The sequence below is a fragment of the Neodiprion fabricii genome, chromosome 2, assembly GCF_021155785.1.
Source record: "Neodiprion fabricii isolate iyNeoFabr1 chromosome 2, iyNeoFabr1.1, whole genome shotgun sequence".
Classification (NCBI taxonomy): Eukaryota; Metazoa; Arthropoda; class Insecta; order Hymenoptera; family Diprionidae; genus Neodiprion; species Neodiprion fabricii.
In genome coordinates this window covers 8,693,968-8,709,768 of record NC_060240.1, presented here as the reverse complement: position 1 = coordinate 8,709,768, position 15,801 = coordinate 8,693,968, and the positions used below count along the sequence as shown (strand labels likewise).

General features: G+C 38.1%; 1 protein-coding gene across 1 annotated transcript in view; it reads right to left on the bottom strand.

The window, feature by feature from the left end:
• Positions 1-1,395: 1,395 nt before the first annotated feature.
• LOC124174642 (extracellular serine/threonine protein CG31145) overlaps positions 1,396-15,801 on the bottom strand; it is a 47,896-nt gene continuing 33,490 nt past the window's right edge. Inside the window, exons 4-7 of the mRNA XM_046553938.1 lie at positions 9,771-9,863; positions 9,221-9,525; positions 8,217-8,490; positions 1,396-3,075 (exon numbers count right to left, since the gene is read on the bottom strand). Coding sequence (XP_046409894.1) covers positions 2,883-3,075; positions 8,217-8,490; positions 9,221-9,525; positions 9,771-9,863 — 865 coding nt within the window. The 3' untranslated portion in view covers positions 1,396-2,882. The remainder of the gene's footprint in view (positions 3,076-8,216; positions 8,491-9,220; positions 9,526-9,770; positions 9,864-15,801) is intronic.

Sequence of the window (15,801 nt, the reverse complement as noted above, 5' to 3'; positions counted from 1 at the left end):
CAACTTGGATTACAGTTGGGAACTTGGAGGCGCTCCTTGGCCACCTTGGAAACCCATCTCGGTACCGAATATCAATGATCAATTACCATTCGCACCCCACATCTGCGTATATATAGGTCTAAACCCTGACTGGTCAGGCATCATAGTGCTACGTCACCCCATTCATTCGTTTTATATCCCTATAACATAGCGCGCGTTCCCCTAACGCGCTTTTTCACGCGCAACACGTGGCCTCGTGCGTTACGAGTTTAACCAATTCTTCGTCCGCGTTCTTTCGTTTGTCGTTGACGGAGGAAAATAAGGATATCGAGACATTTCACGTGCACGTAATTCGAGCTACCATGTGTACTCAATAATGATTTTCAATATAAACGGGAACACAGTTACGGGTGGATTTCCGAAGCCAAATTCGTAGTGTTTAGAATTATCTGAGAGGTGAAAAGCCAAGCAAGATATTCTTGCCGTTCTCTTATTCAGCGTGAAACAGCACTCGATAACTGACGAATCTCTTGCGCGATCATGTCACGGAAATAAAAACGCAAGCGAATCAATGGCGGCCATATTGGTTTCACAGTAACATTTACTTACTCACTTATAGAACGTTAGAAACGTTTAATTTGTGACTCGAGTAAGGTTTGAGAACTGATTGAGCTGTGCCGTGTGAAGGGAAAAATTTCAATACAAGGAATTTTTCTGTGGTACAATTCTGACGGATACCTTTTCAGCAAGATCGATTTAATTTTTAGCGTAATCTGAAGTGCAATTACGTCAAGGAAGCACTTTTTAGAGTCTGCACGGCAGCCCCAATGAAGTACGACCAGCTGTAATACGAATAGTAAAAATCGCAACGCGGGACAATCGGTTAGTAAGCAGACAAAAATCCGGTCAGAACCAGACGCGTAAGAGTTCTGCCGAGATTTTTACTGCTATTACAATGGTCGATTGTAAGTGGTTCGAATTTTGAGGTCAAAAAACACTCGAAGATTATCCAACTGGTCGTCAACCCGTTATAATTATTATGCTTTGGAGTTTAATAAAGCAACAGCCGCCAGAGAATCCACGGCATGAGGGTTGTAAGGGTCACAAATGCGGTTCTATCTTGGGTTGCGTAAATTTTCTGCTTATCGGAGGAACCAAGGAATTGTGGGTAACCCTCCGTGAACTTCGAAGTTGCGACTTAATTCTGGAGACCCTTCTCTCTAACCTTTACTTCCTCCCTCCCTCTGTCACAGCAGTTTCCCCTTTATCCGTACCAGTGAACCGTGAGGCAAACTTGTTGGTCTTCGAAACAAATTTTTACCTTTATTGCCACCTCGAAAATTCGAAAACCAAGCCTTGCCAATGCAATTCCAATTTTCTTAATGGAAAGAGGATAAATACATGTGAAGGAGGAAATGATATTTTCTATACTTTTATTTGCGTAAGAATATTATTATGATTATGTACAGCCTTACATGCACAGTCCAAAAATAACAACATATATTTTTTTTACACTTGCAGTTATTACCATTAGTTTTCTCCTTTGGGAATTCATTTATCGAGACGAAGACGTTGGAAGAAAAGTACCGAACAGACCTATTTGTTGAGAAATTTAATTATGTACCAGATCCTTATGTTCACTATACATATGTATATAGGATGATAGTATCGTCTTCTTTTTTTTTCAAACGAACATACGACAAGGTATATTACACGTATAAATACGACCAACATTATTCCATACATCTAATTTTGTCGAATGTTCGCTGACAAAATGAAAATTTTTGGTTTCTCAAGCCAGGATAATTTATTTACAAATTTCGAGATAGGTATATAATGCGTATAAATATAATAACTTACAAGTATATAATAGGTTGTATATTCATAATAGTAGCTATGGTAAAAATGATCCGGGTAGTGTACTTTAAAAAACTGCCCTCATATTTGCAATACGATGATATTCGGGTACATTACCCCTAAGACATTCTATTTTATTATACAACAAAATTTTCGGCGCCAAATATACATATCTATTATTATTATACGTTCAGTGCCGCATTATAACAGCTGGTTTAATCCCTAAGCTGGAACAATGATACTCGAAATATCTACTGTACGTTGCGTTTATTATATGTTGTACAACTTGAGGCTTAAAAATTTTAACTGTATACTACAACTTTGTATATAGCCCGCATTTTATACATATTTACAGAGATTTTCTGACTTACATTGCACATTACCCCTTGCGATATTCGATTTGCGATAAACTGTCAACTGTTAATGACTTGATTTTTATTTCCCCGTTTGAACTATTTAAAACTATAATCTGAAAATTCAGCGTATCTTCGATACGTTGAAATAACTGTTGAACAACATATTTAATAACTATTTCTGCACCATATCGCTATTCCACGATATTCAATCACTAGTTATCATTTATAAAACAAATCGTGCATCATCCGATGTGCGTTACTTATTGTAAGTTTAAAATAAATTTGTCGGTGGTTCAATCGCCTCGACAGATATTATCACGATTGTTAGGTATACATATTTACATAGCGACGCAGAATATTGAATTTACACAATTATTTGATTGAAAAAATGAATATTAAAAACAACTAAAACCTCTTCTATAATAATATTATATATACATCGCAGTGAAACGATTATTACCAAATTTAACAATTACGGTATCGTGTATCTTTTTCGTCATTATAAAACATAACTAATACGTTATATCATACAAAAGTCATCTTTGGAAAATATTGATATATTGATAAGATATCCTAATTATTCGTTCGCTGATGCTCTCGCACTCGATCGATCGATCCGATTATATCAACGGCGTAAGCAGGATATCGTCGATATTAATATTGTTTAAAAATGGTAATATCCGGAGTCCTTCAGTGTCTGTCCCGTCGCACAACCTGCTCGGACATCGCACTTTTGTCAACGCAGTCTCTGACACCCTGGAGAATAATGCCGACGCGTCTGTCCAACGCTGCAAAATGAGGCTCCCACAAAATCGGAGCGACAGGATCGACTGACATGCTCTTGCGCATGGCTGTGCTCAAACGAATCGGCCCATTGTGGTACCTGAAAGTAGAGAGATGCGGTAAATGAAAAATCAAACCGCCTTAAACATCGCCAGCCTTCGATAATAATCCATGATCTAAAATCCAGCGCAATTTTTTAACCCGCACTGTGAATTATTCAGCAACGGCTAAGAGAATAATACATAAAATCTCTCCAGGATATTTGCCCTCGGTATTCGGAATTAAATGCGTTAAAAGCCATTTGTCACGGCATGCTGACAAACGTTTGACTCTTTTTATTCACGCGGATCGTTAGCCGTGAAACAAAGTGAAAAATGAATCGCTCAAGAAGTTTCCTCGTTCAACAACATCGTTATAATTTAGAATTATTATTCTTTCTTTATAGAGGATTTAATCAGCGGCGAAATCTGATGAATTCAGTATCAATATAATTGTAGAGTAGAGTTAAAAATTAGGCTCCAAGTACCTGGAAGCAAAAATATTCAAAAAACGGCTTAAGGCTGTTTTTTCTTCACTGCATAGTTATTCATCGCTTAAATTCGACTGTAAGATGAATTTTTTTTTTTTTTTTAATTTTTAATTTCTGTCGTTCAATCATCTTATTTCTCCGGCTGGCGGATATGCAGTTTGCGCTTGGAGGAGCGTCTGGTTGGAGGTTGATCTACGTTCGATACGTTGAAACTTGGTACATATTTGGCATGACAGCGAAGGTAGACTCGGAGAGAGTAATAACGGCGGAAACTCGAGTAGTAGAAACGTTTGTTAGCAGAAACCGACGCTAAGACAGAAGAAACTTGGCCGCCTCGGAAATGTTTAAGCGGTGAAAACTTTGTTTAAACAATTTGGCAATTAGCCTGGGCAAATACCCGCCGTTTCTCCCTTTCGCTCTCTGCGTCTTGATGCTGGAATGAAAGCCGCATGTAGGTACATCTATGCTGAGCACACATTTCCCATCGATCCCAAGTTCGCTCTCTTATATGACATATATGTATATGATTATACATATACGTACTGAACAATAGAGATTAGAACACATCGCATTGAATTTTTAATCCAATTTTTCAGGTGATGAATATACTCAGACTTGATTTTTAGTAATCATTTCCTCGACGCAACAAAGACGAAAAAGAATCGCTGATTGTGAGAATGGGGGTAAAAAAAGCTGAATAAATTATCCTCCGGACATGCGATCTGAATATCATATTGAAAACCGCCTCGTACATGAAATCTTTCACTTCTACAAGATCCTCCACTTTTCTTCGCGGAATATTAACATCCGTATTTAGTATCTGAAGACACGAAAATTCTGCAATCGAACTTTTTTAAATGTACAGTGAGTGAAAAGACGGTAAAAAAAAACTCGTGTCAAATTTTAGTTGTAATTTTGTTTTCCTCTGTTACGAGGAAGTGAAATTACAATAAACAAGTTCAATCATAAACTGCAGACTTTATAGAAAGCCACAAGCAGAATTCAGTGGCAAAAATATCAAATTCAACATTTTGTTATTACTTTATAATACCGAATAAACTTTGCAATATTGAGCACGATCTGGAATTCACCGTAACAAACCGTCATACCATGCAAAAACTAAGAAACGTGCGTTCTGCAGACTGTGAATAAGCGATGAACACTGATGTTGAAGAACTGGAACGTACAAGGTTTTCGACAAGAAGTCAATCTGCCGTGGTAAATTACCGCGCGAGTTGTATTTCCGGACGGATGATTCACAAAATTGGTCTATCTACGTTTTTATTTTCATTTTATTTCAATCTATTCCATTCATTTTTAAATCCAAAATAATTGGCATATCGTATTGTGATATTTCCTCGTCTTTGCTTTCTATCCAAAAATAATACCCTGAAAATATGGTTGGTTAAAATTACTAATAAACTCTAATAAAACGTGTTATAATAACGGTTTGATTGGTTGGTATCAAATATTAGTGCGATTAAAGCTGTACAATACTTATACATTTTCTGATTACGCTTAGTTGAGCTCATTTTTTATTTAAATAACACCTCAACATCAATTTATTGCTACACGAATATCAAATTATCGCGATATCGATAAGGAAATACATATACGATTATTGACAGTGATCAAAAAGTATACCGAGAAAGGTAAAAGATTTTTTACCCAGAACAATGTTTCTTGTGTAACAAAAGAAAAACAGTTATAAAATGTATAATAACCGGAATTAGAAATTTCTTCCTATGGGAGAAGCTGGCCAACGGGATTCCTCGCAAAGAGAGGATCGGAATTTGTTTGGCCCTTGGCCCTTCAGCTGGGGCGATTAGAAAATAGAGAGAGTTTTGCCGTCGCGGGTTGCAGGAGTTAAGAGAGGGGAAAGAGAATTTAAATCGCCCTCAACCCCTGTAACAGTGAATTCCGTCCACCGTGCATTATTCATTCGGATTCGAAACCCTTTCGAAAACCCATTCCCGCGGAGTTTGAGATAAAATAAATTTAAGTGGGTAGATGGCTTTGCTGGACGGTTTTCTTCTCACCTATTGGGACCCGTAAGTGTAATTTTTGCTTTTCTCATCCTCGAGTAAACCGATCTAAACCTGCGTCGAGCTTCGCTGAACGTCCGCCAACGTTGAAAATAACAAATTCAGACATTTAACTTTGCTTCTGATTACATTTTTACAAAAAAATTAATAAATCATAACAATTTCTGTGAATGTTTTACTTTCCAAGATCGGAACTCGAATGGGTCTTTAATTGTAGAATTTCAGACAGGATTTGAATCAATTTTTTCACACATTATTCACTGATTAAATAGAGAATTATTATAAATGCATTTAAAATTTCGCTGAGAATTTTGAATTGAAAATTTTGTAAAATCGTTCCAAATTCGATGGTCATAATTAGCGATTATGCGCAAAAGAAGTTCCTCTGCTTTAGGATAACGATAACTGTTACTTTTTGAAGAGAATCCTTTAATTTTAGTAAAATAAAAAGGCGTCTAGACGTGATTGAACCCTGTTCTCGGTTCAATCTCTGCGCGTTATCCATTCGTCTGATTAATTTCCGCGGGAATCTGGGGGTGAACTGGAATGACTTTAGGCTAGCTGAAAACATCGCGCGAGGCCTCGAATAATAAGAATTATTATCCGTTACCCCACGTCACGTCGGGTTTAACGTTTAAGCGCCTGGTCCCATAGGTTGGCATTATAGGCACAGGTTAATTTCAACGACGCAAAAATCTATTTCACTGAATTTCAAAATTTATCTGAAGTCGAGATAAAGAAAGGTCAAAATGTAGAAAGGTCAAATTATGGAAAGCCGATGTGTAACATCGTCCGAATGACCAAAAATATAATAGTCCAATAAAATAAAATCACCACAACTCTGACCATTTTATATTTTGATTTTCTGTACTTTGCGTAAAATTTTCACGTTTTGACAATTCAATATTAAAATCCTTTTATTTTCTAATCTTTCTGTCCCCACTCAAAAATTGAGAGTATAAGATATTGCAGGGAGGAATTATCGACTAACCGACCAAACAAAATGCCCAAATATCTCGTTTATTATGCCGCAAATATAAACGCCGCTAATTTCTGACCAAGTTTCAGCGATCTTGAGACGCGATGCCAATATGGCGTAGATCGACGCTCTCAAGGAACGATAATCGGCCTCCTCTGCCCTCTATATATGTATATTTCCTTCGACGGTACAATATGCGCCGCGTTATTACACCGGCGGAGATGCGGAAAGCTGGACGAGAACTCGTAGCGTCGCTCAAACTAAACTGGAAATTCCGTGGATATGTGCGATATAGGAGAAAGCTCAGAAATTATTAGGTACGTACGTCGACGTTATTATCGGAAGATGCTAGATGATTGCCGTGACCTTTCTGTCCTGCAAATCATATAATTATCCCGTCGCATCGTATGGCAGTCGATAATAAAGATTAAATTTTATTATTTTTTTCACGGAAGAGATTATTTCTCATCGAACTTGTGCAATCTAGTTTTCCTTTGCGACAGCTGGGTGATGACATATTTTCTCAAGCATGGAATGTTCGACGTTATTCGAGCTGCTCATTTCTCGATTCGTCAATCATTCCTGGCCAAATGAGTGACAGTGAATAACTGATTCACGATTCTTTGTCACTTGGAAAATTCGCTTATATAATTTTATACAACGTGAGCGTGTTTTACGCGTTTTTCCGTGCATATTTTCCGTACAAAAAATATCCGTTTCTTCGACGGTCGAATAAGTCTGCGAATGCGCGTGCGCGGAATACTTAATAGCGGTCATTTCTGTACCGCGCGCATGCGCTGTCGCGAACAGATCTGATATTACGCAGCCCTAACCTCAATTTCAAACTTACACTCGTCCCAAAGAGACCGAGTTTGCCTCCTTGTTACACAATACATTATTTTCAAACAGGATTATACTCCTACTTGTCTTGGCTGAAAAAATTCTGACCATAAGACGTGATAAAATCGTCTCGCATTAAGCTTTTAAAATTCTCTTATAAGAATTTTAATCCACAGTGATCTCCGATAAGCAAAGTCAGAGTTTCGGGTGATCGAAACAGTCGGTAATCCGTTCAGGTCTAAAAGTGAGGATCAGCTGGCTCTCAGAGCCAGAAACCAGACACGTTATAGGCAGAGATTCACGCTGGGTTCAATTTCGGTCGTATGAAAACCGCAGCCAGCATCCGCCTATCCACCTGCCTGCCTGTCTCGCTACTTCCACAGGCAAAGCAATCTGCCCGGTTATTCCGTATAATAAGCTACTCTCCCTGCGCCGAGACTGTCGCGATATGATATACACAGGACTATGCGGCTATGCAATGGTTTAGACACGTGAACACAGTGTCAAAACACTACGTCACACCATGGAAAATTTTTCTCAGATTTCACGAGGACGACCAGTTACGCCGTGCAGACTAATAGCACTTATATAGCTTATCTACTCCGAAACAATCAGAGCTTGTCACCGAATTCCGTACTGATTTACTAAGAATAAAAGTTATAAGATAAAAAAAACCACTGTGTAAATCAAACCAGTTCGAAATGTTGAGGAGTCTAAAATTGTACTAATGTTTATAATTTCGCATAGCTTTCGCAGTTATAATTGAGTGACGAATAGAAGAAAAAAAAAAAACACAATAATGGGCGGCATTGTTTTACACCGACTATTACGTAGTATAAGCGACTTACTGAAGCAGGGTTGAAAGGGTGCTCTGTCTTATAACGCAGCATTGCAAAAGCGGGGCGAGAATGGAAGTCTCGTCGTGATATGGCCGGCCAAAACCCCGTCCATGGTCGAGGTGAAGAGTGAAGGTGTTGTTGCCGAATATCTTGAAGGTCTCGTAGTGATGCCGGTCCATGTTTCCGGTGAGGAAATCAAAGACGCACATGTCGACCAAGTCGAGGAGTCGACGGCCCTCGTCGTATGGCGGAATCTCACGAACCAAGGAGCAGTAATCGGAATCTAAAGTAATTGGAAACACTTGAAATCACGTGATTAAAATAACGTTGAAGATTCCGAGCAGCGAGCGTCGGAAATCACGGAAATCGTTGTAAGTCTTACGGTAAATAACTAGATGATTTCAATTCATTATCATTCCTTATATTGATTTCCTATATCTTATCATGTACATTCGTTGATTTCCAGTTCACGCGGTGATTCCCATTAGTTTCCAATGATTTTCCAGGGTTATGGGTGATTTCCTGCGATTCAATCCAATCCAGAAACCACTGATTTCCAGTTCACGCAGTGATTCCCATTAGTTACCAACGATTTCTTATCGCTCTGAGTGACTACTGCTTCACTGATTTCCAGTTCACCAAGTGATTCTCATTCATTTCCAATGATTTCCCACTGTTCTGGGTGATTGCCTGTGATTCCATGCTATCCAGAAATCACTGATTTCCAGTTTACACAGTGATTTCTATTAACTTTCAATGATTTCCCAGGATTCTGGCTGATTTCCTGTGATTCTATCCAACCCGGAAATCACCGAAGAACGTCCAAAACGGTCGGAAATCAGAGCAAACGTTGCAAATGAATGAAAATGAACAAAAATCACATGAAAATTGCAACGATTAGTTTTATTTTCAAGATAATATCCCCAGCGGTGAACTCGCCGTAACTTTCCGCCCCCGGGGCTCTCCGGGAACTAAGCGGGCAGGAAGTTACACAGAACAGATGAAAATCACACCTTGTTCCCACTGCGCCTTCCTTCGCTTGTGGTAACTCCGCCGCCAAGGGTGCCTCCAAACTTTTCTAGCGCCGATGGCGTTGGCCGGTAAAAAACCGGCGAAGCTCCCCTCGAGTGTGTCGGGATTTCCGCAAACCGCGTGAGCGGTGTCGCAGTAATAGCTGCACCTTCCATGAAAACAGAGATTCCCAACCGGGCTGACGAAAAATGTTTTCAAAAGGTCCCCGTCTGCCACTTCGTAGATCTCAGTCGTTACGTTCAGCATCCTGCCGATCACGGGCATTGCTCGCCGGAAATTAAGAAGCCTGTGTAAACGTCGGATAAATTTTTTTTTTTTTTAAATCAAGAGTAATATTATACGGGGATATTATTTTTGCTTTTTCTACATCACCGCGATTACGGCGGATGATTTATTTGAACTAATGGGAAAAATTTATGAGACTAACGAAACCGGGATTCAACATTTTTATCGGTAATAAATCATCGCCACGTCATTTGTTACAGTACAATGATTCGCCGAGTTCTGTTTTATTTTTATTGTCATATTTACCTGTCCAAATGGAAGGCGGCGATTTCCGCATTGTGTCGTTCGAAGTCGGTGAAGTAAAAATGATTCGGTAGCGTTTGCTGCTCTCTTGGAAACCTGCGAACAGATAATTATGACCGTCAGTATCTAGATTACGCAGAGAGAAATTTATTTCTTTCATACTCGCGGTGCAGAGATGAGACTGAAAATTATACAAATTTGTACGTATAAAGTCTAGTTATTGCGCCTAATTTAATAGCTGACACAGAATTTAATTAAATAATTTCTCATTGCGATTCTGCGCTCCAAGGATTTACGATTCAAATTTTTTTCTTCACTGTTTTCTTTCAAGTTAGAAAACAGAAGGATATTATGAAATCGGGGAAAACATTTCCGACGATGGATTAGCGAGAACAAAAAAAAAAAAAAATACTCCAGACGCGTTAATTAAATCAGAGAACTTGAGCTAATTAATTACTCAACTCGTTAATCACGATCATATAATTGCAATCCGAACCAGCGAAGAGCGGTGTTATCTGTACATTTTGTATAAAAAAAAAGTGTATTACAAAAAAAAAAAATTGCCAACTAAATAAAAAATAATTCAAATATCAACGATGTTTACGAGTATAACTGAGAGATGATTCACAACTATTCATAAGTGAGGAAGAAACCGTTCTTCGGCAGAACCGACCCACAAAAAGAGGGTGAAATGATAGGGTGAAAAAGTACGAAGCTTTGGAAAAATATTGAAAGTCATTCAAGCACAGGCGTCTCATACCGGTAACCCTATTCATACGAGCAGAAAGCGGATTTCCCTATAGAATCTGGTCGGAAAAATCCTGGGTTACATGTGTCGCGTTACATTATTATTTTTATTCGTTCATTCGTTTTTTTTTTTTTTTTTTTTTTTATGGCAATTCCTACAACACCGACGCTGTAGGTAATCGATTCGCGGAAGATTCTGTAATCAAGAAAATTTAGGTGGTGCAGGGTATGGATTTAAGTAAGCAGAATACGAGAAAAGCCGAAACCGTGAAATATAAGGAGAGAGGAGAAGAAAACTTTCAATTTTATCCATTTCGTTAACTCCAATCAATGGGATTCGGTCCGCTTGGACAAGTTAAATATTTCATCGGCATCGACGAGACGCGGAGGAACCCATCCGTATGTATACATGATTTATTGCCAATTAATAATCACCGTCTACCTGTACCAGCAGTAATTACATTGACGGAGTGAGGGGGTGGAAATATAAAAGGAACACCGTATGCACTTCTTTGTCAAAGGAAATCTCCTAGCTGTACCCGACCACCTTCCGATATGTCCCTGAAGTATAGAATCTCCAACCTTTTATCGTCGCCGCTATGTCGAGCAAAATTTCCTTTGCTGTATTATACTTGCTAGAAAATTCTGGTAAATAGGTAATAAAAAAAAAAAAAAGATAACTTACACTGAGAAAGATTCTTTGGCTTGAATTTATTTGATTCAAAGCAATGCCATATTTTTATAAGAATAACTCTAATTGTACTACAATATCTGGTCGTACTAGAATAAAAGATATCCCGTTTCAATTTCGGCACTAGTGCGGTAATGTAATATTTTTCTTACTCATTTCACGTGTGAAAAATCGAATTTTGCGCACTTGGTTAGGAAAAATACTATGCACAACGCGTTTGCACAGGTATCACCCGCACCGGTTGCGCAGTCTACTATTTTCCCAGTATAATACCAGAGAATACATAGAAATTTCTCTGAAAGCATCGTGACAAGAGTTGTAACAAGACTTTTCTTTTTTCTCGTTAAAACGACGACCTTTCGCCCCGTCATCCGTCGACGAATCGGAACAACTTCCACTCGTTCCTGTAGTCGAGGGATGGTTATAACAACGCAATTCATCTTTTTACTACCGCCATACGTGACGGGGTCGTACCTGGGCCCCCGTCCCTGGAATAAGGGGGTGGAGGGCATCCCGTGGCATCGGAGAATGATGAATGCGACATCACGTTGGACAGTTATTGTGTAGCCGCAAGCTGTGTAAGGCCGTGAGGATACGTACGTATAAGCGAAGAAGGGGGTCCTGCTTGGAAGGACGTCGCGACGCTCGCCTCGTCAGGTAATAGACCTTATTACATAAATATTTCACAGTTACAGTATACAAGGTGAGCTGGCACCGGCTTACGGACGCTTCCGTCCCCCGGGTTGGATAAAAAGGGGAAATAGAAGCATCAGTTTTCCGGGCAAAGCTTTCTTTCGTCGCAATCTGCTGTGGGGGGGAAAAAAAAACGGAAATAGTAACCGAAAATCGAATTCCGCGGATAGAACTTGAAACCCTTCGAGGATAATTTGAAAAATTTCATTTCTTACATGGTTAAATTACAAGAAAAACATGCGCTACAAGTACAATTATTTAGTGTCTATTATAATCGTCAATACTGTTATTTTCCCATTACTGCAACATGAAATCTGCAGTTTCTTCAGTTTACGACAGTTTTATTAATTTAAAACATCCTAGCATCGATTTGTCGTTGCACCAGGATTGTATAGAATTATACGATTTTCACCGAAGCTCGTCTCTGGTAAATTATCATTCGACTCAACGGCAATATTTTTCGCAGCTAATAAAGCCATCTAATAATTTTCTGCGTGTTATTCGTCGTAAATTTTACAGAGCCCTTCTTGATATGTTGTAAGTCGCCGGATCATTTATTCGTGATACTTGAATTTGAATCTTGTTATTCCATCGTCGAAGGCTACAAACCACATTCATCGTACTCGTAGTATCGAGTTTCTTCAGATTTCTTGTGTTATTCGCACGTTTAATATTTATATCAACTTCACCTGTTCAATTTTATTTCTTACACTGTCCGTGACTCCCTCCGAATTAGGATCGTTATTTCATGTTTGCGCTGTTCAATAAATCCGATATCAGTATATGGTTTATTCTTAACAACTCTCTATCCCGAGAAAAAATCCACACAAGTTATAATTAAATTACAGTAGGAGTGACTGTAAACAAAAAAAATTACCCAACATACATTCTGACAAATAGCCCAAATAGTGAAAAAGAGTTAGTAGCCACAGTTAGAAATTCTTCTCCGTATATCGTGAAATAAGGCAACAAGTTTGAAAATCTTAATATGTTTACAATACTTGAAATAAACAATTTAAAATTTTCCAAATCTTCTAACATGCTTTACATGTCACGTATGGTGAAGAAATTTTGATCAAAAAGTTCGAACAGCAAATTAGGACGTAAAATTTGTTATGTTTTGGTTCGCAATTCGATGATTTGGAACTCCTACGATGAAAAACGGGATGGGGAAATTTGTGAAGACCGCGCAATCAAGGCATTATAATAATTCATTATCCTGGTCACTGCGCCCTGAGATCGCGAAGGACTCTCAAAGTTTTAGTATATATATATATAAAATCTGCAATTCTGCCCCTCCTCGGCTAAGAAAAGTATAAATCCGATTTTCGGATAATCCCTGAACGAAAAACACAGTTCGTCTTAACTCGTTGGAGAGAAAGAAGAAGTAAAAAGAAAAGGTGGAAAAAACTTTTCCCACAGTTCTCTGACTGACCGAACCTCTATTCTTTTAATAAATTACTCGACCTCTCGCCTTTCTTTCTCTCTCACTCTCTGTCTTTATCGCGTCCCCTTTCCCTTGACATAATTTAGGTATCGAAGTTCCCCCCCACCTTCCATCAACCAACTGTTCATGTCACGCTTACAAATAATTTATCTTTCTTGATTTCGAACTCTGCAGTTCCCTGAGTCGGTTCGAAAGAATAAGCAATGACAAGAACAACGAGAAAAGAAATAAAAAAAGACGTGAATCAGTGAGATGAATACACGAGAAAAATGCATGGCCTGAAAAATATCTACAATTAAAATACATTGTATATGCGTGTCTAATTTAATCTATTGTTGATCTATGAATTATACCGTAGGTATAGGCTGTACATACATATTTTGCAACTTCGATTCAATGGTAATTCTTCATATAAATTGTAAATTTTGAAAACTGCGATTGCAAAAATTTTAAAAGTCGCATTATACATACGCGACGATTAATTTTTGCAACGAGAATACGCGTCAAGATTTATTGATTAAAGTTGACGCTTCGATTGTTTTTTTGACTTTTTTTCTTCAAACGCGGTAAAGAAAACAAGATAAAAGAATGATGCAGCATTGATGAAAGACAGAGGGATGGATAAAATGATATATTTACGAACTGGCGATCCGAAAGTAGCCAGTCAAAGTTGAACGATCCGCGTTTTATGCCGTATTGTAATGGTTATAAACTGAACATCGAATGGAAGTTACTTTTATAGCTATGCACTATAATGACAATGGAATTGAATGAACTTGTGTGCTAAAAATCGAAACGACACGAAACGCGTCAAAACAGAACGATAAATCGAGGAAAATATCCGAGGTGTAAGAAAAAGTTTTGCTTGCAAACAAGCGATAATTTAGCCAAGGCGGGTAAACACCGAGTTTGGATATCCCGACAGGAGGAGAAAAAGAGAGACGGGGATGGAATCGTCGAAGCAAGAATCACGCAAGAAGTAGCAAGATCTCCAAGAAAAATCAAACTTTGGTTTAGGTATGTATGTCGATATTGTACTTTTGCCAAAGTTGGTCAACCTGCACACTCCGCGTCCGAGAAATCGGAGACGAAAAGTTCTGCCGGTTAGTTGATTAATTTCCCGGTCGTTGTTTCAAGCTCGACGTTAAAGTCGAACTGAAAACAGAGAACGAACGAAAGAAGAAGAAGAAGAAGAAGAAGAAGAAAAAAAAACCTCAGGGTAGAGGAAAAGGAACAGAAGGGAAACGAATCGCGGATATAAATAGAGGGTAATTGATTTATGGGACATTTCACGCCGTTTCGATTCTCAACTCAACCCCCTTGCAATACCGATTTGGAAATTTACGTTATTCGCGATACCTCGAAAGTCCAAGGAAATAGAAACTCTTTTCCTTCTATACCGCTTGACCAAAAAATATAAACAAAATTATGCTATTCCAAATTTGTTACTACGCTAAAAACTCTTGTTTATACCATCTTTGAATATCGTTCTGCTAAATAATCAAATAAAGATATCATCGGCTGAATTTCAGAGAAAAATCAACGGCATGTTTTGTTATCTATTTTTGTACCGTCGTCTAGGAGGCGGGTGGAATTCGCCCTTAAAATTCTCCCCCTACTAATTGTAAGTTGTTGAGCGTGGGCGCATAGAATAAGGTACGTAATAATAATTTACTTCGAGTAACATGTTGCGGTAATGTATGTAGCAATATAATAATCGAGAAAAGGCAAGAAAGGAAAGCGTAAAATAAAATTAAAATCTGAAAAGAAATCTTCTCAAACTTCCTAGGCAAGTGCAGCAATTTCAGTCGAACTATAAACGATATATGTATGTATATACCTTACATACACACACACACACACACACACACACACACACACACACACACACACACACACACATATATATACTTATAGCAAACGCCAGAGTATAGAGAAAACTTTTGCGCCGAGTAGAAGTATAAGCGTAGAGAAAGAAGAAGTTATTGCCGAAACTTATTACAAGTTTAAATTCTGTCGCTTTTCCACTACTTAACGAATATAATGTTGAAAAAAAAAAAATTTTTTTTTACCCGTGTTACTTATACCTATATACATGTATATATATATATATATATATATATATATATATATATATATATATATATATTATACCTATATGGTAAAAGCGCTTATAATACCAAAGTTTAAAAAGATACAATATCCTCGTTTTGTACGATAGTTTCGCTAAGCCGTAACAATGAATGGTTCGCCTACTATTCGAAAGTACAGGAATGAGGAAAAGAACAAAAAGAAAATTGAAAAGAAGAAAATTGAAAAAGACGATTCTCTCCCATTTTCCTTCAGCCTTTTATGCAGCATAATATTGCTTGGATCCGATTATACTCATTACTGCAAACCACCGCAGTTAGTTCCGATATCAACGATCAAACGATTTTTCTACTTCTTCTTTTACG